At 41.4% G+C, this 24,107-nt stretch overlaps 2 protein-coding genes across 4 annotated transcripts in view; both read right to left on the bottom strand.

The window, feature by feature from the left end:
* LOC129192367 (tubulin beta-4B chain-like) overlaps nucleotides 1–23,958 on the bottom strand; it is a 34,223-nt gene extending 10,265 nt beyond the window's left edge. The window contains exons 1-29 of one of the 3 annotated variants that reach the window (XM_054796323.1): nucleotides 23,871–23,958; nucleotides 23,342–23,409; nucleotides 23,141–23,258; nucleotides 20,754–20,825; nucleotides 20,549–20,641; nucleotides 20,340–20,468; nucleotides 20,066–20,199; nucleotides 18,220–18,385; nucleotides 17,993–18,138; nucleotides 17,046–17,171; nucleotides 16,694–16,879; nucleotides 16,554–16,589; nucleotides 16,389–16,449; nucleotides 13,754–13,898; nucleotides 13,342–13,411; nucleotides 13,107–13,160; nucleotides 12,911–13,017; nucleotides 12,602–12,821; nucleotides 12,408–12,488; nucleotides 11,288–11,424; nucleotides 10,978–11,181; nucleotides 10,757–10,903; nucleotides 10,442–10,574; nucleotides 10,207–10,317; nucleotides 9,731–9,895; nucleotides 9,206–9,346; nucleotides 8,911–9,067; nucleotides 7,787–8,021; nucleotides 6,548–6,689 (exon numbers count right to left, since the gene is read on the bottom strand). In XM_054796323.1, the coding sequence (XP_054652298.1) occupies nucleotides 6,548–6,689; nucleotides 7,787–8,021; nucleotides 8,911–9,067; nucleotides 9,206–9,346; nucleotides 9,731–9,895; nucleotides 10,207–10,317; nucleotides 10,442–10,574; nucleotides 10,757–10,903; nucleotides 10,978–11,181; nucleotides 11,288–11,424; nucleotides 12,408–12,488; nucleotides 12,602–12,821; nucleotides 12,911–13,017; nucleotides 13,107–13,160; nucleotides 13,342–13,411; nucleotides 13,754–13,898; nucleotides 16,389–16,449; nucleotides 16,554–16,589; nucleotides 16,694–16,879; nucleotides 17,046–17,171; nucleotides 17,993–18,138; nucleotides 18,220–18,385; nucleotides 20,066–20,199; nucleotides 20,340–20,468; nucleotides 20,549–20,641; nucleotides 20,754–20,825; nucleotides 23,141–23,258; nucleotides 23,342–23,365 (3,540 nt within the window). In that variant the 5' untranslated portion in view covers nucleotides 23,366–23,409; nucleotides 23,871–23,958. Of the gene's footprint in view, nucleotides 1–6,547; nucleotides 6,690–7,786; nucleotides 8,022–8,910; nucleotides 9,068–9,205; nucleotides 9,347–9,730; nucleotides 9,896–10,206; nucleotides 10,318–10,441; nucleotides 10,575–10,756; nucleotides 10,904–10,977; nucleotides 11,182–11,287; nucleotides 11,425–12,407; nucleotides 12,489–12,601; nucleotides 12,822–12,910; nucleotides 13,018–13,106; nucleotides 13,161–13,341; nucleotides 13,666–13,753; nucleotides 13,899–16,388; nucleotides 16,450–16,553; nucleotides 16,590–16,693; nucleotides 16,880–17,045; nucleotides 17,172–17,992; nucleotides 18,139–18,219; nucleotides 18,386–20,065; nucleotides 20,200–20,339; nucleotides 20,469–20,548; nucleotides 20,642–20,753; nucleotides 20,826–23,140; nucleotides 23,259–23,341; nucleotides 23,410–23,870 lie in introns of those variants that run through there. The other 2 variants (XM_054796325.1, XM_054796324.1) reach the window with 2 other exon arrangements.
* LOC129192368 (potassium voltage-gated channel subfamily S member 3-like) lies at nucleotides 1,043–2,843 on the bottom strand. Its single transcript, XM_054796328.1, has 2 exons — nucleotides 2,822–2,843; nucleotides 1,043–2,549 (listed from the first exon to the last, which is right to left on the bottom strand). The coding sequence occupies exon 2, from the start codon at nucleotides 2,505–2,507 to the stop codon at nucleotides 1,188–1,190; it is 1,320 nt and encodes a 439-aa protein (XP_054652303.1). The 5' UTR covers nucleotides 2,508–2,549; nucleotides 2,822–2,843; the 3' UTR covers nucleotides 1,043–1,187.
* Nucleotides 23,959–24,107: the final 149 nt, after the last annotated feature.

The raw sequence follows: 24,107 nt of genomic DNA, 5'->3' as shown, positions 1-24,107 counted from the left end.
ACAGTGGTGAATCTTCCCAGGAGTGTCCGGCTAACCCCAAGAACGCAGCAACGACTCACCCAAGAGGTCACAAAAGACCCCACAACAACATCCAATGAAGTGCAGGCCTCACTTGCCTCAGATAAGGTCAGTGTTCATGACTCCATCATGAGAAAGACACTGGGCAACAATGGCCTGCATGGCAGAGTTCCAAGACAAAAACCGCTGCTGAACAAAAAGAACATTAAGGCTCATCTCAATTTTGCCAGAAAGCATCTTGATGACCTTTGGGAAAATACTCTGTGGTCTGACGAGAGAAACGTTGAACTTTTTGGAAGGTATGTGTCCCATTACATCTGGTGTAAAAGTAATGACGCACATCAGAAAAAGAACGTCATATCAACAGTAAAATATGGTGGTGGTAGTGTGATGGTCTGGGACTGTTTTGTTGCTTCAGGACCTGGAAGACTTGCTGTGATAAATGGAGCCATGAATTCTGCTGTCTACCAAAAAATCCTGAAGGAGAATGTCCGGCCATCTGTTGGTGACCTCAAGCTGAAACCAACTTGGGTTCTGCAGCAGGACAATGATCCAAAACACACCAGCAAGTCCACCTCTGAATGGATGAAGAAAAACAAAATGAAGACTTTGGAGTGGCCAAGTCAAAGTCCTGACCTGAATCCTATTGAGATGCTGTGGCATGACCTTAAAAAGGGGGTTCATGCTGGAAAACCCTCCAATGTGGCTGAATTACAACAATTCTGCAAAGATGAGTGGGCCAAAATTCCTCCACAGCGCTGTAAGAGACTCATTGCAAGTTATCACAAACGCTTGATTGCAGTTGATGCTGCTAAAGGGGGGCCCAACCCGTTATTAGGTTTTTCACACAGGGCCATGTAGGTTTACATTTTTTTTCTCCCTTAATAATAAAAAGTTTCATTTAAAAACTGCATTTTGTGTTGTAATTGACTGTTATTTACATTTGTTTGATGATCTGAAACATTTAAGTGTGACAAACATGCAAAAAAAAAATCAGGAAGGGACAAACACTTTCACACCACTGTACTGTAAATAAGACTGGTTTCCAACTATTTAAGACTTTCATGTAAATGAAAGCAACATCTGTGCTCGTGTTTCATGATCAACTCCTAACTGTGATGATGATAGCGTTCCGTCCAGTAAGTAAGTACTGTAAGTGGAACATGCTCTCACTGACTGGTTAATGGTCCTGGATTCATCTGGTCCACCGTCCTTTGTTTCTGGTAGAAGTTGGTGAACTTGTTGAAGATGTTGGTGATGGGCAAAGCCACAATAAGCAGCCCAGAGAGAATGCACAGAGTTCCTACCAGCTTCCCAGCGAGAGTAACAGGAAAAGTGTCTCCGTATCCCACTGTGGTCATACTAATGGTGGCCCACCACCAGCCAATCGGGATAGTCTGCAGCTCTGACTCCAGGGACTCCTTCTCTACAAAGTAGATGAGTGCAGAGAACATGGAGACTCCCACAAACAAGAAAAGTACAAGGAGGCCGACTTCCCGACTGCTGTGTCGCAGTGTGGCCCCGAGAGAGCGCAGGCCGGCCGAGTGGCGAGCCAGTTTTAGGATGCGGAACACTCGCATCAACTTTAGGATCTGCATCACCTTGCCCACGTTCTCCAACTCTGAGTTATCGCCTTCATCCACCAGGCCCACATCAAAAGCCAAGGTCACGTAGAAGGGCATGATTGAAATCAAGTCGATGACGTTCAGAGGGCTGTGTAGGAACTTCCTGGCTGACGGTGCAACAACCAGACGAAGAATAAATTCGGCAGAAAATAAGAGGACACAGAGGTTCTCAAAGAAAGTCAGCACTGGGTCTTCAACCTCTTTGTTGTTGTGGTCCACCTTTTGGAAGTCTGGCATGCTGTGGACACACATGGCCACGATGGACGCCAGAACCACACTCAGTGATGCAACAGCCATGGCTTTGGCCGAAGCCGAGTACGAAGGATTCTCAAGGCGGACCCAAACATTCCGACGCACATTGGCACACCAGGTGCCTCCGAACGTATCTACTTCCTGCTCTACAGCGGACAGCTCTTCACTGAAGGAGTCGGCCCCGTACAGCTGATGCTCATCACTGCCCTGATCCCAGCCAAAGTCCCCGGCTTCATACAGGAGATCCTGGAATTTACTGCTGCAGCACAAGTCCAGGTGGCGGTCCTTGATACCCCAATACTCGATCTCTTGGTAGAAGGACACCACACACAAACCATCCACCAGGTGCATTTTGCCGGTCAGGTAAAAGTTGAGGATGTAACAGAAAAAACGTGGATTGCGGTCAAAATAATACTCCATTTCTGCAGGGATGAAGTCATCACAGAGCTCCAGGATGGCTTCTTTGGAGTTACAGCACAGAAGGCGTGCCAGGCGGGTCTGTGGAAAGCGATTAAGAACGTTGTGCTCCAATTTTTGCTTGAAACCTCCGACGTTGACGACGATGAAGCAGTCATCAGGAGGGTGCTGGTGAAGAATCTGTCCATACACCATGATGGAATACAAGCTGGGTAGAAATCTCACAGGGTTTGTCGCCTGCACACACACACAAATGAGTGGTTCCTGTATGTCACCTAATCTCTCTGAGGAGCGTTACATCACAGCTGACATGTTTCAGGTTAACATATAGGTTTCTGTGGCATCCTGTTGAAGAACCAGTACATTCTACTACCACTCACACTTGCACACGTGTAATGAGAACCAAACAAACATCTCATTCACTATCATTTGTTCGTATGTGATAGTACAGGTAACATGTACAGCATATACAGTATGTACCACTGTTTTGAAAAGCCCACAACCTTTACCTGTTTATATCTTTCTTCTTCACTGACGATCTTTTTTTCATCAAGCATTGAGATTTGTCACTTGTTCGGCAGTCCCTGAACGCACCATAGTTGCTGTGAGATGCAAAAGTTTGTTTAGCTACAGAAGCACGAGCTTTAACCGTCAATCTGGCCTGAAAACACGCAGCGAGGTCAACACAAGTTCATATATGAGTTGAAATCGTGACTGGAACAAACAAGTGGTGTTGGATTATGAAGACGCGGCTTGGATAACTTGGCTATGATGCAACTCAGATCGGTTCATTAATCATCTTACATTAATCAGTGAGTGAACAATGGCAATTGAAGAGAGAAGGGAAGGCTTCTGAAGCTAGATCTAATCTAAGACAGTGGAACCTCGGTTAGCACCCGCCCTGGTTAGCGTGACCAAAATTTTGCCTCGGTTTGCATACATTTTCTGGTTAGCATACAATATGTCGTCCGTCTATATCATCAGTGGTTGACTCTCAAAACTGATAACACAAAACACGTTTTTATCGTTTTACATGCATAAAGCAATTTTAAATGCATATAAATGATGAATGAAGGGGATAAATGAACATTTAAAGTTACTTTTACCTTCATTGACGACATGACTGTTCCCAAAGACACCATGTGGCAGTGAGACACCACTTTCTTTCTATGGCTGCATTTTGGGTCATTGAGGTGGGAGACACTATTGAATTTTTAAAAAATAGCTCATGGCAAGACAGGAAAATGGTGTCGGTGTGGTGTCTGGCTGCCACATCGTGTCTTTGGGGACAGTCACGTCAAGAATCATGTTCAACAAAGGTAAATGTAACCTTAAATCATCATTTCCAATTGTTTTCAGCATGTAAAACTATAGCTGTAAAACTACAAAAACATGTTTTGTGTCAACATTTACATTGTTTTGGAAAAAAAACAGATGCGGTTAGCATCCATTTCATTTAGAGTTGGACCTTCTGGAATAAATGAATGATGACTAACCAAGGTGCCACACTAATTACAACAGTCACTTTTATTGCAAAAGTTGATGCGAATTTGTCGGAGAACGGCACCGTCAAGCTAGCAGGAGGGTTTGTTTGGGGGCAAGCTGTGTGTCAAAAATAAGACATTTTAACAGGCGTATCAATTACTTGTGGTTTTTCACCATTTGCTGGCGGGCTCGCAACGTACTATATACACTTATGTTTGGGTGACGTTTAAATACGTACTTACAAAACTAACGTGTTTAGTAAGAGAGAAAAGAGAAACTGACAAATATCGGCATCATCACTCAAGTATCAATCCGATACTGACATTATCGATACCATCACTATTTGGAGCAATCTGCCCACTCCTAGTTACAATTGGTACATCTGCACAATCTTCATGGCCACGTGTATGAAAAATCAGCTACTAAAGTCTACATTATGACATTGTCCAAATGATGGGGTATTACAGTTGTTCCTTATATTTCATGAATGGCTGTAGTTTAAAAAATATAACCCAAGCAGTAGAAGCAGCTCCAATGTGAATATAGTACAAAATGGCATTTTACAATTTTAATTTTTAAAGATAAATTACTGTAACATAATAAAATAATCTCATTTTGTTCTTATTTTTTTGTTCGTTTGTTTAATGTAGTTTCAGTGTTATCGTGTAGAGTGCAAATCAGGCGTGGGTGAGTGCTTTTCCGACAGACACCAATCCAAGCTGTCACTTCTCCAACGGAAGAACATTGTCTTACTGGGATTAAATTACGCGCGGTAAAAGCGGTCACGTTGCAGTGAATGTAGCGCCAAGGTCACATTTGACACATGTACGCGACTAAGACAGGTGTATGTATGACTCAACAGAATTAGTGGAAACACCAATGACGAATGATTCCTATCATGGCGCTTTAAATCAATTCAATGTGTGCGTAATTGAGTTCAAAGTCGTCGATCTAGTGCCGGCCGTTTGTCGTAGATGTAGAAGTGGCAGAAAAGGTTGCGTCTTACCTGAGCATGAGTTGCAGGTGTCCTCTAGTTTACTGAGGAGAGCTGGGTGGACTGCAGGGTCCAGTCGGCAATGAGCAGGACTATCTTTTACGCACGGCTCATACATCCGCCCACAAGATACAATCTAAGACATGCCATTTGCCTACTGTATGTCATTGGACACTCGTGTGGTTTAAGTGTTCATTACATACTCTTTCAACACATACCCAAAACATAAGTTTCACAAGTTATTTTGCGCGCGCACACACAATAGTACAGTATTTACCAGATGTCAAGAAATGAGGCGCAAAATGTTGTAAAGAGCAGCTCAGTATGGTGCAGTGGTCTGGTGATCCAGTCTAAAATAATGCATGTATTGATCTGTGCATACTGCAGAGAAGATTTTGTCAGATTAGAGAGATTAAATTGGTGTGACAGTTGAAATTAATGAACAGGTACTTTTTATGCATACTACAATATAATTTAGAATTGGAACATTTAATGGCTGCAATCATCATTTGTATAGGCGTATTTATTATTAAATAAATACCATTTGTTGCCAGCAGATGGCAGACAAAGAGCGTTATGATAGGTAGGTCATAGTAAACAAAGCATCAAGGGGACCATCTGCAACTATTTTTTAAAAGAAAATATTTAAAGATCGGACCATCTGAGAAAAATAAAATCTCAAAATGAAAAAGTCAAATCTTTATTCAGGCCGCTGTACCAACCTGTGCTGCTGTGCTACGGACCCTCATGTACACATGTATGCATGTGTAGGCCAACATGCTCTGGAAACAGCATCTTATATACCAATCCTGCATAAAGCTCAGTCAGGGTCGTTTCTAGTTTGTGGAAACATCGGTGCCTTAACTTATATACTGTAGCAAGGATAGCCATCTTTTACTGTGTCTTGTTGTTGAGGTTTGTTTTTGTTCTATGGACCATGTATGTATGTATGTGTGAAAATAAGTTTATGATGAAAAAACAAATACAATTGCATCAAAATGTGACATTTTATTTTCCAAAGAGCTAAAAAGTCATTTACAATCAACATCCACTGAAGGTAATAATCAATGATGTCTTTGAACATACACACATTCTGAAAATGTACCTACCTGACACACGTAAAATGATGTGTCAGGTATTTAATCTCGCTTGATTTGTCTTTTTTTTTGGGGGGGGGGGGGGTGTGGTGCAATAGTCCTACTTTATTTCACCAGGCCTGCATGGTAAAACTCTTTGTCGCATATTGCCATTACTTCATCTTGTTTCTCAAGACGTACTTTACCCTGTACACCTGTCCTGAAATGAGCAAATGAATTTCACAAAAAATGTACAAACACCTGTCGGGATAAGAAGATGCTGTGCTGTCATTTTTTGGAGGAAAAACAAGGTTTTCTTCTTTTTTCTAGATTAGCTCTTGAAGATGGGGGAAGAAACACATTGTCTCTCTTCTCCACGCGTTGTACGGGCAGCAGCACTGCACATGGCAGTAACTTCTTACACATGACGAAACACTTCAACAGGTGTGGCAACTGGGACTCGAGGTTCCCTCGAGAGAAAGACAGCACACAGCCGTGCTGCACCTTCACTATGGTCTCTCTTTTCTATGTAGTAATGTATGCCAATTGCTTTATATGGAATAACACACACAGTACAAAAATATACTGAATTACATTTTTAAAAAATAAACCGAATTTTCCCTCTGTGATAACAATAAGTACAATTTTTAAAAATGAGAGAGAAATGAGATTCATCCTACCGGACTGTGACAAAGCGGGCAGTAGTTATATTTGCTGATCTCATGGCTTTGAGCACAGTGCTTGCACTCGCTGCACATCCAAAAGTGGTAGTCCTGGATGGGCAGACCCGTCACGATGCAGGTGGGTAACTTTTCCACCACCCTAAAAGAGAAAAAGGAAAAAGTCAGGGAGGATGATGGGAGACAACGTTTAAAGGGGACCTATTATACTCATTTTCATGTCTTTGTATTGAGTTCTGGTCTCCTATAGAGCAGCTACACATGATAACCCGCACAGAAAGCTTTCCAGATCTTCCAGAGTCTGCACCTCTTCCTGCAGTGTTTCCTGCCTCCCGCCCAAACGGTCTGTGTAATTTATTCCAACCCCGGCCGTCCTCCAGGTACGCCTCCCGCTGAGCCCACTCCGCTGTCATTGGTCACACTCCCAAGCGCTCCCAAGGACTACCAGACAGCTGCTGAACCGCTTTTGTCTGATTACTTAGTTAGGACACTGATAAATTGTTACTTACAGCTTGCTCTTCTGACTCCTCAACATGACCAAGTAACGTTGGAAAGGCGTCAGACTTCTGCAACAGTTTGGCGAATAGTCCAGCTTCGTATTGGCCCATGTTCACAAAACAGTCCCGTGTGAAGTGCCGCTGACAGATGAGCACATTTTTCTCTCGCTGGCCGGGAATCAGCAACTCCAACCACTTCTGCCTGATGCTTGCCTCTTTACGCACACCCCAGCAAACATTTCCTGGGAGCCATTGCTCGACGTGCTGACACCGTGAACAGAGCGGGGGTGCTTGGGCATGCCAACATAAGGAAGTTCGGGTTGCACTGCCATCAATGGAACTCGGTGTTAAAAAAAAAAAAAACAACTCTGTAAAACAGCGTCCACAACTACTTTCCAAATGTGCGAACCTCATTAACTGACGTTGGTATCGTTTAATACGACAATCCAACATTGTAACAGCATTTATAGGTCACAAAAGAAGAAAAGCATAATAGGTCCCCTTTAAGATTAGTGTGAATTTAAGACATGAAATCACATACTGCAAATTAGCTGCATGTTTGTGTTGCCAGGTGCTTTCCTTCATTATTCCTGATTGACCTAAATCGTGTCTAGTAACACCTAGTCTAAACTACCATAGCATTGAGTTGCGTGCTTATGTTACCAAAGCATCTTAGATTCCATAATATGAGTTGTGCGGCTAGGCTGGGCCCATCATCTTCTAGCGCTCTTCAGTTTCTCACCCTTCCGATGCAGCGTCTAGCTTGCGGCTGTCTTTTGGTGCATGCTTGGTGAAGATCTCCATGGCCAGATCTTCATACAGCAGCCGCTGCTCCCGGTCCAGACTCTCTAGAGACTCCAGCTTGATGAAGGCCTGTGAGCAGGTGCCAAAGGCCATGCTGGCTGCTGAACAGATAGCAAGAAGAGAGTAGATCTCCACCGCGGGGATGATGTCCTCATACTCACGGAGGTGAAGGGCTTTAAAGATGGAAGAAACAATACGTAATGTTTGATTAGCACTGCAGGCTAACTGTGTAAGCTTGCTTGTCTCATTGCTACCAAAACATTGATTGACAGTAGATGCTTGGTGTAAATAATAATAAGTGATCTTAGCATGACAAACTTCAGGGTATTGCTTTATATTATGAAGAACAACTGTGCTTCCCACAAGACTAATCTATTAGTGGCAGTAGGCGTATTTTGGGGGGGTGGATGGGTGGTGGCCATGATGGAATTTATATGGACACTTTGGGAGACAAAAAGTGAACAAAAAACATGAAAAGCAAAACAAATTAGTTTACAAATATAAATTAATTTCATTCTGTCGTTTTTGTTTCTTTTTTTTTTATGTCACACCAGACGGAGCCGCCTGTGAGCGCATTTAGATGCATTGTTTAATGACTGTTAAATTGTTTATCCAGTCATGGGTTTTTTTTTATTGTACTTTTCTTAACATGAATGTTAAAATCTCATCTCATCTTGTTCTCATGGACCCAATCTGTATCATCTCATCTCGTGAGTTGGGTGTTTTGTGACATCCCTAATTTAAAGTGTTAAATTATAACTTCTAAATTACCTTTATCATTTTTTTAAATGTGTAAAAACAAATCATCTAAAATAACTTCACTTTAGGGTATAACCACTGAGGCAATGACGTGTGTAAATAAATGCATAAACATGAAGGTGGCAGAACTGCTATTTGGTGTCACAAAGCAAAAAAGGTAACAAGAAGGAAAGGGACTATTGAAGTATAGCGCTTGTATTTGACTCCACTTTTGATTAGCGGGGAGTATGTCAGGAAAAAAGGGACACGCGCTTGTGAACGAACCAAAGTGGTATTCTGTACTGTTGCACTGTGTCTATTTACCCGTGTGCATGGCATTCTCCGTGTAACCTTCATAGAGTTGCCTTTGAGCAAGCAAGAAGAAGTGATACGCTTCAGCTCCTCGCCACGCATTGTCCAGAACATGATTGTCAGAAGATGTTGCGTCTTCCTCAAGAAGTCCAGCGAGTGCAAATGTTGCCTAACAACAGCAAAGTTACAAATGCAAGCTAAAGAAGTACTGCATAGGGACACTTTTTTTTTTATAGTATATTTCCAAAAATGGATAAAACAACATACAGCAGAAGGACCTACTGCATATATGAAGTATATTGTCTACCTCTGACTTCTTCCCTTTTGTTTTACTCTGCTGCGACGTCTTCTTCTGCTCATGATGATTTTCCACAAGTCGAGCAGCCAGCACATACAATTTCTTCACCCGCTGCGGCCGAGTCCTTTTCTTGGCCTCCTCGTCTGCTATCTGGGAACAGTGGCCAACAAATCTCACATGCTAATCCGTACACAAACACATTTAATTACAAATACATGGTAAAAGCTTCACAACATACGCTAGTGGATGAAACATTCAGAGAGGGTAGCACAATCAACATGCAAAACAAAAACTGACCACAAAAAATCTTTAGCAGAGGAGACAAACTAATAACAAGCTAGAACACAATGTATACATCTTAGTGAGATAGAGGTTTGTGTTTATTATTTAACATGTGACAATTTCAAATATTTACACAAAAAACAAATTATATTGTATATACACAATAAAAAGAACGCATGACCATAGTTTTGTAAAAACAAAAGATGGTCGGTAGTATAACTGACCGATGATGACCTGAGCAAGTTAACATACCTTAAATATGAGTTTGGCAGCATCAAGGAAATGGTGAGCTTTCTGATACAATTCCACCGCCTCCAAAATGTTGTTCTTCTCAAGGAGATGTGATGCATACTTGGAAAGAAGAGGCTTAATCTCCTTCATGTTGTGAGTCCTGGCAAGTTCCACTGCTTTGCTCCACTAAGGTTAAGAAAGAAACAAAAAGAGAGAGAACAAGAGAACATCATCTGTGAAGCATGACAAAGGAATCCATTTGGCTAAAATACATTATTTTTTGTTTTATAGTTGAAATCCAAGTCATTTCATCTGTACACACACTTGTCGTTGACTTATGACACACATATTCATCAATCAAATGATACATTTGCATTGTGACAGCAAGGTGCAAGAGCAGTATTCACATGACCAAGCTAAATATCATTCATGAGGTGAACACAGGTGGGAGGACAGTAAGGTGCCACGGTGGCTACTGATACTGCGCTGTCTCTCACCTGGTTTAGATGGACACATGTGTCAACAGCAGCTTTGGGCTGGTTACACTTAAGGTAGGCGTTCACAGCCTGTTCGCACATGCCCACAGTGGTAAACATCTGCCCAATCTCCTATAGCACAGAGGTGGAAAATGTCAGTAGCAATCCCTGACACTCAACTTGCTATAAGACGCTTAGCAGTCTGCAGTCTGAAACCAGGTTAGGGTTAGAGGTCAGCGCTTCACATTTGGCTTACTGGCAAAAGTTTATGGTTTTCTGGGAGGGAATTGGTGAGCTTCTCAAGGTCATCGTAGTCCTCCAACATGTAGTAACATTCTGCCAGCTTCTCCTGGTGGCGGCCCTGAAGGTAGTATTGCACCGCATTGACCCTTCCAAGAAAAAGAAGCAATGCTTTTGAAAAAGTTGAACTGATTGACGTGGTAGTGATGATTTTTTTGCTGTGAAAGCTGCAGGGTATTTATAAACCTCTGTGATAAATGTCTTGCACCCGGGAGAATGATATTTATTTCATTTTATTCTATGTACTCTATTTAAATTTCATTTCCAATACCACTTCTGTCTGTCAGCAAAGTAGTCTCCAATTGCATTGTAAGCCTGCTCCAATAGAGCATCATCACAGTCCCCAGAACCAGTTTTCAACAGCTGGAGCACCCTGAACCAGTCTCCAAGCTTCATCCGAAGGCTAATCGCGAGATCCCTGGAAAAAGACATAACCATTTCATTAAAATGACAAAAGTACAGTCTTGCTCAAACAACCACTGTTCAACATACCTGCGGTCCATGTCCAAGTACATCCTCTCGGCTTCTTCAAACCTGCTGAAGTAGGCTGCCACCTCTGCCTGCTTCATGGGCTCGCTCTGCAGGTTACCCAGGCGCTTGACAAACTCTATGCCCTGGTTATCTTTGCAGCGGACAAATGCCTGCTCAGCTGTTTTCAAGTCTAGTTTTTGGAGGGCTGCCTCAGCGAGCAGTCGCCTGACAGGTTGATTAAAGACAGAGGAGTAGATGTTGATGAACTATTTTTGCTGGGGCTGAATGATCGCTGTGAACCTGACGTATGAAATCATGTATATGTATTTACCAGAGTCTCGGGTGGGGATTGTCCTCAATGAACTGTGAAGCATCTGTGATTCCCACTTTTTCAATGAGAGCACGGCTGTCTCTCAAGGAACGGATTTCAAAGTTGATCAGGTTGTCTTTATTAGGCCTCTCTGGGTCCTATAAAGACGGCGTTCACACAGCATCGCACATCTGCATTATCTCTCATTGTGTAGTCTGGATGAGTGGTTCTCAACTGGTTTGCGTGGGGGACCCACCATCACCCGTCAATAACAAGAGTTGACCCAAATTGCGGAACTTTTTGAACTAAAACCTAAATAAATATCTTATATTTAAAGGGCCGGTTAGCAACAAGTTTGCAGAGGGCACTTACTTTCTAATGTGTTGCAAGCATTATATCCAGCCCTCTTCCTGCTCAGGATTAACACATTTTTAAATGATTTAAAAAGGTTTTCTGTACATGGTACATCTGAGGAGTTGAATGACAGCACCTGGACGAGAGATAAAACATATCTTTTAAGAAAATCAAGCTAGCCCAGTTGCTCTATTTTCACCCCCTCAGATAAACAAGAAGTGCAGTTCAAAATATACAAATGTAAATTTTTTTCTGATCAACTAAGCAGGTTAGTTTAATCATAATAATAATAGGAGGTCCATTTCTGCTGTAGACCACCTGTCTGCCTGGGTCAAAAGATCTAACTGGGCATCAAACTACCCGAGAGTCTTCATTGTGCGTGGAGTTCCCCATGCACCACAACGTGAGCTGGAGCGGTGAGACGCTCATGTCTTTATAGTGGCTCTTCCCCAGCAGACATAAAAGCAGCCCGGCTGTGTATCGGACCGAGATCAGGTTAATTTCACACTCAATGTCCTTCCCCACCTGCTCAAGCTTGCACAAGTCACCCATAAACATGGCGTAGCAAGCACACGGCACAGACGCGAGATGCATTCAGGGACATTGGGTCATCACACAATTGAAATTTTTTTTAGGCAAATCCAGGCGACACACTGAAAACAGCTCCACGACCCACCAGCTGAGAATCACTGGTCTAGCTAATTAACTGTAATCCCATATATTATAAATCTAAGAGATGAGACATGTCAACATGGACTGTTTGATAATTTAAGGAGCAAAACGATACCTTCATGATTTCATCAAGCAGGACAGATTTGATTTCAAGGTCCTCAAAGTTGCATATATATCCTGATGTTTGGATGGGTTCCTATTTCCATGTCGACATAAAGCACGCTTAGACATAAATTGACTAAATACTCACAGGTATATAATGTGTACATTATATTTAAACTGCTGATATAAAAGCAGTAAACCACTCACTTCTGGGTCTAGGTTCCTGAAGACATACATCCTTGTCTTCTCCATCATGGAAAACAGATCAGGGTTGTCTTTTGCCCACTTCATGTCCCAAACGTCCTTACGTTCAAACTTCGATGGATCCCCTATCGATGCCTGACTACCTGTGGCATCACCTGAGGATGCATGAACTTCCATGTCCAACAAAGTCAGCACACCTGAGATGTCGATAATGGCCAGACGACTGAAAGAGATATTGATTGAAACATTCAAACATAAGTATTGATGAAATATGTTACCATACTGCCGCACAGTCAGTCATTCAGAGCTTACCTGGAGTTGCAGTTTAAAGAGAGATGGTGGGCTCTGTTCATTGTGTATCTCTGGATGAGAATAACATTTGGAAGGCTATATCGGTGGATGATACCCGATTCACGGCCCTGAGAACACACACAAACCACTATGTATTTATTTCCTTTCATTGCTTGACTAACCAATCAAATTGAAGCAAAACCAGAGGTGTACATACCACAACCAATGTTTTATCTGTGGCTGTAATACAGCAGATAGGATCTCTTGTTGCCTTTAAAAGATACAGAACAGATAAGCGGACAACTTAAGCACTTTTGATGATTTCTTTACATATAAACATAAAGAACTAGTACATTAAGGAAACATTTATATTCAGTCTCCAAATATTGCAAATAGGGAGCATTAGCTCAAAGAACAGAAATTGTTGGTGAATAAGGCCCAATGTCACTTACTGTGAAAGCATTTGTGAAGTCTGTTCCATTGTCATTGACTCCATTTGGACTGCTGTCAATGTGATACACCCTAGAAAGACAGAAAGTGAGAGTAAATGAGAGCAAATCAGACAGTTGCACTGAGGTGACTTTTGGTGCAGGTGCTATCTTTGCGCTGGCAGAGTATTTTCCTGTCTGGAGCCTCAGTGGCAGTGGATGCAGATGAATGAATTCCATTCAGATTTCAGACATTGACTCTTGGCCTGTGGTTATCTTGCCTCACTGTAACTTTCCACGACCAGCTTGATGTGTAGTGTCAGTCTTGGCACAAGCATACTCTGAAAACTTATTGTTGTCCTGTTAAGATTCACTTCCACGAGGTGCCAAATAACAAATAAATAAAACAATTTAATACAAAAATTAAAAAACTCACCTCTCCCTTCCCTCCTTCTTTGTTCTGGTCACTTGGTTAATCTCCAAAGCAGTTAATTTATTGGCCACTCTGTACTGCCACAAGTAGAAAGCCTCTTTAGATGCAGCAATCACATGCGTCCTGGTCATGGTGACAAAAAGTGGACCTAAACAAGGACATAAGTGGCACGTTTATTTTTGTGGATTATATGTTCCGTTTAAATGAAGCTGTATGATTGACTAGACAAATTCTAACAAAAGAAACACCAAAAAAGAAACAGGATGGAAAATGGAGATGCCTCTGAGACAGCTGACCCGATTCTCCTGTTATTAGGAAGCTGCAACACTTACAGCCTATTTTTGATGACAGCTCTTCAGATCTGCAGACTGAACTATCTTGGCTTGGCTTGGCTTCATCAGTAAACACTTGGCTATGCCACGCTGAAATGGAATGCTGAATATTTGTGAGATATAAAGATGCCCACAGCGTACTGTCTATTGGCTACAGAATGCTGTGAGCCAGTGAGAGCTGTTACTGTGGGTGGCAGGAGACTAAGCACTGGCTACCATATCTCCATCCATAAGGTGTGAGCTCGAACACTGGCTTGAAGTCATTCATCAACAACCTAGTCCATAGTGTTCTTTGGATCAAATACTGTCTAGCCATTCATCAATTTTCTTTCACTTATCCAAGTCCAGGTCGCAGAGGCAGCAGTCTCAGTAGGGAAGCTCAGACTTCCCGATCTCCAGCCACCTCTTCCAGTTCCGAGGGGACACCCGGCTTCCCAGGTCAGCTGCAAAACATAATCTGTCCACCGTGTCCTAGGTCTACCCTGGGGCCTCCTCCTGGCTGGGCATGCCCAGAACACCTGTCCAGGGAGGCGTCCCGGTGGCATGCAGAATAGATGCTTGAGCCACCGCAACTGGCTCCTCTCTATGTGAAGGAGTAGCTACTTGACTCTTGAGCTCCTCACCCTCTCTATGGAGGAAACTCATCGGCCACTTGCATCTTCAATCTTGCTCTTTCGGTCACTACCTAAATCTCACGGCCATAGGTGAGAGTAGGAGCATAGATCGTCCGGTAAATTGAGAGCTTTGCCTTCTGGCTTAGCTGTCTTTTCACCACAATAGTCCGGGACAGCGACTGAATTACCGCAGATGCTGTGCCGATTCACCTATTTTCTACAACAGGGATAAAACAATTACAAGACCATTCACTTTGAACAAAAGGCACCTTGTTCTTTTTAATTAATCTCTTAGACACACACACACATTTAGATACTTTATCTCAGAGAAATTCACCTTTCCAGCAGCTCTGCAAAAGTGTCCAAATAAACATAATCACTTCAAAATAAAACAAACAAAGCAAAATATGAGAATTAAGAAAATAAGAATATGCTAAAAACAAGAATAAATAAATAAGAATAAATAAATACGTAACAGATCAGTTCAATAATACATAATAAATAATAATACATAATAAGTTCATAAGTCCAGTCCTGTGTGTGTTTTTACCACTGCCCCTCTGTTGTGTTGAAAAGTCTCATGGCGTGGGGGAGGAAAATCTGCTCATTCTATCGGTGGAGCAGGGCAGTGACAGTAATCTGCCACCGAAACTCCTCTTCTGTCGGGAAATGATGCTGTGCATTGGATGATGCTGGTTGTCCATGATAGAAAGGAATCTCCTCAGTGTCCTTGTTCTGCCTCAGATGTCTGTCCAGCTCAGTGCCAATGACAGAGCCTGCCTTCCTCACCAGTTTGTCCAGGCGTGTGGCGTCCTTCTTCTTGAGGCTGCTCTCCAGCACATTACTGCATACAGGGGGGCACTAGTTACCAGTCTGGTAGAAAATCTGTAGCAGCTTCTTGTGTACATTGAAGGACGCCAGCCTTCTGAAGAAGTACAGACGGCTCTTCCCTTTCCTGCACAGAGCATCTATGTTGGCAGTCCTTTCCAGTTTATCATCCAGATGCACTCCCAGGTATTTGTAGGTGTGGATCACTTCCGCACGGTCACCTTTAATGAAAACAGGTTCTGGGTGTGTCCTGTTTCTCCTGAAGTCCACCACCATTTCCCTGGTCTTGGTGGTGTTGAGTTGCAAGTGGTTTGTGTCGCACCACTTGACAGTCCTGGATGAGTTGACTGTACTCACCCTCCTGTCCATTCCTGATGCATCCCACGATTGCCGAGTCATCCGTGTACTTCTGTACATGGAAGAGCTCAGTGTTGTACTGAAAGTCGTACGTGTACAGAATAAAGAGAGAAGGAGAGAGCACCGTCATCCTTTCTGTCTCCTGGCTGAGGCGCTCAGCCCCTAGCCAAGGATTGGTTGAACCAGATCAGACCAAAGCACCAAAAAACAGTTAACGAAAAGTTTCCTGATCATTGAGACCGCCTCAACAGCAGGCAGCTGACGAACAAGGTTCACCTGGACCTTGCTAAGCCCTAGTTGGTGGGCTGACTGATTGTCTCCAGCAACATTATCTCAGACCAATAGAATAATCTAACAGAATCTGGGTGGACTTCGCCTTGCTAAAAGGGCTGGTCCGAACAGTGCAATCCACCCTGTCCTGGCTGAGAAACGTGGCCTCAGGTTTGGACGGTTGGGATGAAAAACTAACAGAACAATTAAAAATGAACATTGTCAGTTGAAACTCACTTATGTCGATGTACTTTGAGTCCAATGGAGTCCCAATTGAGTTGCACAGAATCAGGACATACTGAAAAACATCCATGAATTGATATTTATTGTGCAACTTAAAATTCTTTAATTGCATATGTATTCTTTCTTAAGTGAGAGTAGTTTCAATTAGCATGTTGTTACCTTTGCATGACTCCCAGACTCAAACTCAGCATTTACCTGCAAAGAATGTAAAATTACTAAAATAACAAGACTAACATATACATTATATCGGACACACTGTTGCTGTCATAGGGTAACAGAGAATGTGAATTTGCTAATACCTGTGGCTGGGTGTCATCAGCCTTGCTAGCCAGAGTACAGAAGTCCCCTGAGGTGGTAATAGACATGAGGCTCTTGACATACTTGACAAACTTTTCATTGTTCTTAGTATCCCAGAAGATCACACAGTAATCTTGACGCTCTGGCTTAGTGAAGGCGTACACCACTGTGCTGCAACAGTATCCCCACTGGTAAGAAACAGGAAAGTGATAGGTATTTGTGAACCATCATTAGAAGCATGTGTCTACACACAGTATGATAGATGAGATTAATGTGCCAAAATAACTTGCCTTATAATCCTTCGTGTTGGCTATTAGTCTGTGTTTTTTTAACCCAACAAATGTTGCCATTTACCTTGTAATCTGGTCTGATGTTTGCAAAATAGATGTAGGAGTCGACAGCCAAGCTGATTCGCAAACCTCCACCTTCCCAGGCAACTCCCGTCATCTGCTTCCCAGGCACTTTCAAGGTTCTCAAGTGCTGTGTTAAAATGGTCAAACAGAATTGAATATTACATTTTTCAATGAGGTATGTCTACACATATTTAAAAGGTAGAAAGGAAAAGCAACCACTTGGTATAGAGCTATAATAAATGTCAAGGTTGACTTTAAAAAAAAAACAAAAACATTGGTGCCTTCTTTCAGTGCTGATTTGGACACTGGTACAATTTGAACTTTATGCAAACTCTTTGTTAGAAAGCATTGAGGATGTTCTGCAACTGTACTAATGCATGGGCATCTTACATTGTTTTACCTTTGACACTCACTCACCTGCAAAGAAACACTCACTCACCCTTCGACAGCTCAGCGCACATATGCATGAGTTATCTGGGTTATTAATATAAATAGTTTTTATCTACTTGTTAATATGGGTGTCTCTTCATCTGGGGGTAAGCAGTAAATCATATATTGGGTGATTAAAGACACACTGAAGACACTTGAAGTCCACTTTCCCTCTTTAGGCCACTTTAGCTACCGCTAAAAAAATAAAAAATAAAAAAAATATGAACTTCAGTTGGAGCCTCTAATACCAGCTATTTATAGGGGATGTCTAAGCTTATTAGAAACTGGCAAAGTAGCCTTGCTGAGGTCTGGAAAACTTATAGAAACGTGCGTCATGCGTTAGTACAGTACTAGTGCACCTTCCACCTATCCTCACCCTCTCTGTCAAAGTGAACAAGCTCAGGCAGCCAAAAAAGAAATAAAAAGCTAACCTGTGTTAATTAGGTATTTTGCATTAATTAGTTGAGTTGTCTATACAGTATATATCAGACCAAAGCATATGGGAATGAAGACACTCACCTCTCCAAAAGGTGTGTAGAACTGCACCACATTGATTTCTACATCTGAATTCAATGCTCTGAGGGAACCAGCCACCGCCATCACACTACCACAATGATTCCACTGAATGCTGACGACATTCATCAAAGTGTCAATGCATACTGGATCTGCACATAAAAAAAACAGCATAGCTCAGTGACTTGATGTCAAAAGTGTGAGGGTAAACTGGAAAAAAAATTGTGCCTTACTTTCATCGGTTTCGTAACGCATAATTTGACATCTTCCATTCTGAAAACAAATAGCAAGACACGGGCAGTCGGGTTCTACATAACCGCCTGTTCCTGCGTACCATTGGATTCCAGCTATCCTGACAGCTCCAGTCACATTAGTTAGGCAGCTGATGGTCAATTTCATCTGCAACATAATTCACAATCAAATAAGAAAAGCTAGCAGAGAAGTAGCTTAGTTCACAGAGCCTTGGGTATGGGAATAATAGGGAAAAAGTTCAAATTCTGATATGGACAAAAGTCATTTGGAAATTGCAACAGTTTTTGGAACGATCACTTGCACCGTTTAGTAGGGGTGTTGCGAGACAGTTAACGAGATGACACACAAGATTGGGTCTACGAGAACAAGACGAGGCGAGATTTTAACATTATTTCTAAGAAAAGTACAATGAAAAAATATACAAAATATATGACTATACAGTATATTGCAATCTACTACTTTAGTTTCTTTTACCTTGAATTGCTCCTCACGAGGCTACACTCTTCTGCACTGTGTGTATGCTAGCGGCCCTGTCTCCACCCACCAAAACGAGACTATATGACTGACAAAAGGGCTCACTCCATTCATGCCGTTGTTGTATGTAACAAACACGCCAAGACCTCCCTGTTTGTAGGCAGGACACGAAAACAGACACCCATGCACGTGGGTGCCACATATAGAGGCAGGCAAAATTATCGAGTTCATTTTCATTCATTGTGTGATTTATTAATTTATTTATAATTGTCCCAGGCCTAGTAGCACTAGGGACTTTTTTTCTTGAACAAGAAAGAAATCTTGTCACATTTTAATCTCGCAAAATCTTGTGATCTCAGGTGTCATGGAGGAAAGGCAATGAATCCCCAAACTGCTCAGCGGTACAACATCTTTGAGCTGCCTGTGTGGTCTTTGTGTGGTGCAATGTATGCAACAGTAATGTAAACAGCAGCAGGAAAGAGCCATGCGGATTAATTGCAGTACCATAAATGGCAACATGTTAAGAATAAGGAATAAAAACAGCTTAAAAGTTCTAGCATGGAGCATGGAAATTTACATGTACTATTTAAAGACTGAGTTGGGTTATACGTATTATAGTTAATTATTTTCATTATTATTATTATTATTATTATTATTATTATTATTATTATTATTATTATTATTATTTTTCCCATTTGATTTATTAGGCATCTTATGGTTGGTCAACAAAATCAATTCCAGTGCAGTATGTTGTTTGACCTTATTGACTCTTGCTCTTGTGTTAACTTGTGAGCTGGAATCACAAGACCATGTGAGAACTACCTGTGGATTCAATACAAGGCCATAAATGACATCGTGTTAAGAATAGGGCAGAAAATAAGGCTAAAATGTTCTAGCATGGTTAAATTGAATACTCGTAACAAGACCGAGTTGGTATGTACTGTGTTTATTATAGTTTATTATTTTCATCTTATGGTTAGTCAACAAACTCAACTGCAATGCATTATGTTGTTCAGCCTTATTGACTCTTCCTCTTGTGTTAACTTGTGAGCTGGAATCACAAGACCGTGTGAGAATACAGCTTCCACCACATAGATGTGTGGATGCACTGCTTTCATACTTTGGAACCTTAAACGGATTGTGTAAAAACTTTTGAGACCCAGTCTGTTGCCATACGCACTTCAAGACGAGCAAAGCGTAAAATTCCTGTTTTGCTTAGATTAATCTTTTTTCATATACACACACATACATACATACACACATATATATATATACACACACACACACATATATATACATACATATACATATATATATATATACTATATACATATACATATAATATATACTCACTATGAAATTGCCATGATTATCAAAGATTTGAACTTCCCCATTGGCCATGCCGAAGAGCAGGATTTTGCTGTCTGGAGACCATGCCACATGAGCCAACTGATTTCCTTTCAGCTCCTTTCCCCAAATCCGGTTACCTAGAGTGACAGAAAAAAAACAACTTTTTCCAAACAAAGCAGTAATAAGTTGCAAGCAATAAGTTGGGCTCGTGTGCTACCTCTAGTTGGGAAAATGTTATGATCCTGGTAAATTATATTTCAGTTATCAAACTAATTACCATCGACTGATCCAACAATGACTGCCCCATCTTCATAGACGATGCATATCTTTTGACCATCAGCATTCCAACTCATGCTCCTCACCACAGACTTGTTTCTGTTGTTAATCATCTCCTCATACCATGCACCTTCACAAAAGAAGTAAGAACAACATTTAAAGAAGCAACACTTATGACAAGATGATATAACAGTCAGAGTCTGCAAACACCTTTGTGGAGCATCCATACAATGATCAGTCCGTTCTGGTCACTTGTTGTCAGTTTTTCATATTGTTCGTTCCATGTGACCACTTGGACTGCACCTGGACGTGTAGCAGTGTTTATACGTGTCCTATTATTGTTTTACAGTGCCTGAGCTCGCTTTAATGCTCGTCAGTAACAAAGTTGATTGATAAAATGTTGTAAGTAACTCACCACTGTGTCCCCCCAGTGTCTGGTTCATTGACAAATTGCTGGGCGCAGCAAGTCCTTTAAGCTTGGCATCATCTGTTGAGAAAGCGCAGTAAAAGAGAGCCGACTTAGCATCAATGGATTGGGGGACAAAATCTCAGCGAGGCGAATGTAAAACAAGTCTGACTGAACAGTAGCTTTGTGGTAATACTATTTGTGAGTAGTTGTCATCATCAGCATTTTTACTGTTTCTTTATTGTTCCTCCAGCTTGGAGTGGACAAGGTGGTACCAGTTCTTCTTACAGGGTCTGATACAAAAGGTACCAGGAAAGCGCCAAAAGCCTTTTGGGTTTGAGTTTTAAAAGATTTCTTACACACTGTGTGAACTATTGTTTCAGAAACGCTCAAATCTCAATCACATGGATCTTACATAACACTCTCAAATAATCCCAAACACGTTTTAGATATCGATGTATTCTGTGCAAGTGAACAGTAAACTGAACAAAGTGACTTGTTGTCAGACTGCCAATGCTGAAAGCTGTCATTGTGACCTTTGGCTAAACTTATTTCACATTTTTTGGATATCAATACTGTGTCATATTAAACCCTATACCAGGGGTCAGGGACCTTTTTGGCTAAGAGAGCCATAAAAGCCACATATTTTATCATGTATTTCCGTTAGAGCCATACAATATTTTTTAATGCTGAATGCAACTAAATGCGTGCATTTTTAAGCAAGACTAACAATTTTAGAGTATAATTAGTCTCTGAATTTATTATTTTTAATAACGTTAAACTAAGGTTAACCAATAGTAAATAAAATTCTGTACTTCTTACCATTAATGGGACTTCTGGTGTTGCATAGTTTTGCAAGGTACTACTCACCTTTCTATCTTTTCGCCATTTTCTTCGTCAAAAGGGTTTGCTCTGTAGAATTAGCTAGCTGACTATTTGATTAAAGGAGAAAAGTTTACTTCTTGACCTCTCAATGATCTGTGTAGGCTACCGTACTATCCCATAATAATCGCGTTTTGGTGTCTGACCCGGAAATTATCGGAAGGACAGCTAGCATTGGCTGTTGCACCCCGCATGGCGGGGGAAATGAATGGATAGACTAAAATGCATGAGAATGTTTTATACTTTCAACGTCATTTTTAACACTGACTTTTGTAATGTTTTACTTTAAAATGTCAGTAAAAATACATAAATAAATGCATTTTATCTTGTTATGAAATGTCTGAGAGACTGATGCAGTCATCAAAAGAGCCACATCTGACTTGCTAGCCACAGGTTCCCTAGCCCTGCCCTGTACAGTACAAGAAATTATCATTTGCTCCCCTGCTGATTTGTTAAGTTCACAAAGACATGAACAGTCCAGAATTTTGGGGTAGGTTTCTTTTCACAAAGGCTGTGTTTTAATTTGCACACTTTTACACTTACACTTAGCATTTTGAGTGCATGATTGCTTTCACATTTAGAAGCACGGAAAAATGCGGTGCGCCCTCAGTACCCAGATGTATCCCAAATGGTGAGTGTGCAGCGATGAAGCCTAACCACCCTCAATCATCGCCATCTTAGCTACGCAGCAAAAAGGGGAGGGAATACCTTGAGTGGTTGCAATTTATAATACGAAAGGTGAGAAGAAGCATAAGAGGAAGTGGACAAACATTGGAATCGCCACGTCCAGTAACTGTGCAACAACAGTAATCAATTTAAGACAGCACTACACTGTCAAAATTAGCGCCTTTAGCGCCTAAGTACGCAGTGTGGTGACCGTGTACTGACGAAAGTATTAGATTTGAGACAAAGCCAATGAGACAGAATACCAACAAAAAAACATTAACTAAAGAGTCTAATTTGTATTTGTTTGTGGGAAATAAGTATTTGATCAAGAAGCAAAACAAGACTACAGTATTTGGCAGAGAAACCCTTGTTGGCAAGCACAGAGGTCGCTCATGGATTGCGCACATCTCGGGAGATATTTTATTTCACTCCTCTTTACAGACACTCTACAAATTTCTGAAGTTTCAGCTGCCTCCACTGAGGGCTTAGGCCACTCGAAGATTTGAAGGTGCTTCTTCTTGAGCCTTTGTTGCATGTTTTGGGTCATTGTCATGGTGCCACGCCCATCTCCAACCCATTTTCAGTGCTGAGTCCAGGAGGCTTTGATGTACATGGTTGTTCACCAGACAACAAAACATTTTTGTTGATATTCACTCTCTCTCTGTTAATTAAACCTACAACAATATTCTGGACTGCTCGTGTCTTTCTAAAGACGTACACCTGAAAGCTAAACTTATTATATATTGTATATTATACAAGAAGTAATCTGGCAGCATTGAGAAGCCATGCAAAATCAAAAAGGGTCTCAATATGGACTGCAGGTGGTTGTCTCCAAATTGTGAACTTACCTGTCTGAGTTTCAAGTTTGAGCACTTTTAGGAGACCGTCGTCACCTCCACAGGCAATGAACCCTTGGTCTTTGTTCCAGGAGACACATTTTAAGTGAATACTGTTGGGGATGGCAATCTAAAAGACAAAATAAAAGTGACATGAACCTGTGCTTTTATTCCTTAACTGTCAATGAAAGGTTAATTCAGTAAACTGCTCACCTTTTTGCTGAGGTAGATAAACATGGTATCCTTACGAACGCCTGTTTAAACAACTGTGAGACAGCCAACTAAAGAAAAATATTAGGAATGACATGAAATCAGATGCAAGTGTAAACTAAAACAATAACTCGTGCCAGTTGCATTTGTGGTGTGGTGAATTGTGAAAATAGCTGGTAGGAGGTTGGTGAGAAAAGCCAGGAAGCATTAGCACTAGTAATAAAGAAACACAGCAAACAGTTCGTCATTAAATAAGATAATTAGATTTACAGATGACTACCTAACATTTGATCGTACGTTTGTAAATATGGTTATTTAAAGCCAGCTTCTTTGCGTATGTTACATCATGCGGCCCCATGGACTGAATGTAACTTTAGCTGATCCGTAGCTAGCTAAACTAAGCTAGCGCGACACAACAAGTTACGAACAAAAAGGGCATTTTCCCTCGCAAAAACACAAAATCTAACCAGCTTTAACGATTTCGATTGTGCCGTTATTGTTCATGTATTGGGAAAATCAAATTCAACTCAACTGTTTCGCTGAGTTTTGCACAGGATGTAGCATGGAGGATGAAGCTTCCCTGCTGTTGTCCGTAGCAACTGTACCCTGTGAAATGTCGCTGGGAATTGTAGTTTTGCTAGTAAAACACGTTGCTGGTACTTGTAGTTTTTCAAACCATTCGACACAGTTCATTTAATCCAGGAGAGTCCAAACTTTTTCCATCAAGTGTCAAAAGAGGGCACTTTAATCTGTAATGTTTATTATATTT

This window comes from Dunckerocampus dactyliophorus, chromosome 13 (assembly GCF_027744805.1).
Source record: "Dunckerocampus dactyliophorus isolate RoL2022-P2 chromosome 13, RoL_Ddac_1.1, whole genome shotgun sequence".
In the NCBI taxonomy this organism is placed as follows: Eukaryota; Metazoa; Chordata; class Actinopteri; order Syngnathiformes; family Syngnathidae; genus Dunckerocampus; species Dunckerocampus dactyliophorus.
This window is presented reverse-complemented; position numbering and strand designations above follow the sequence as displayed.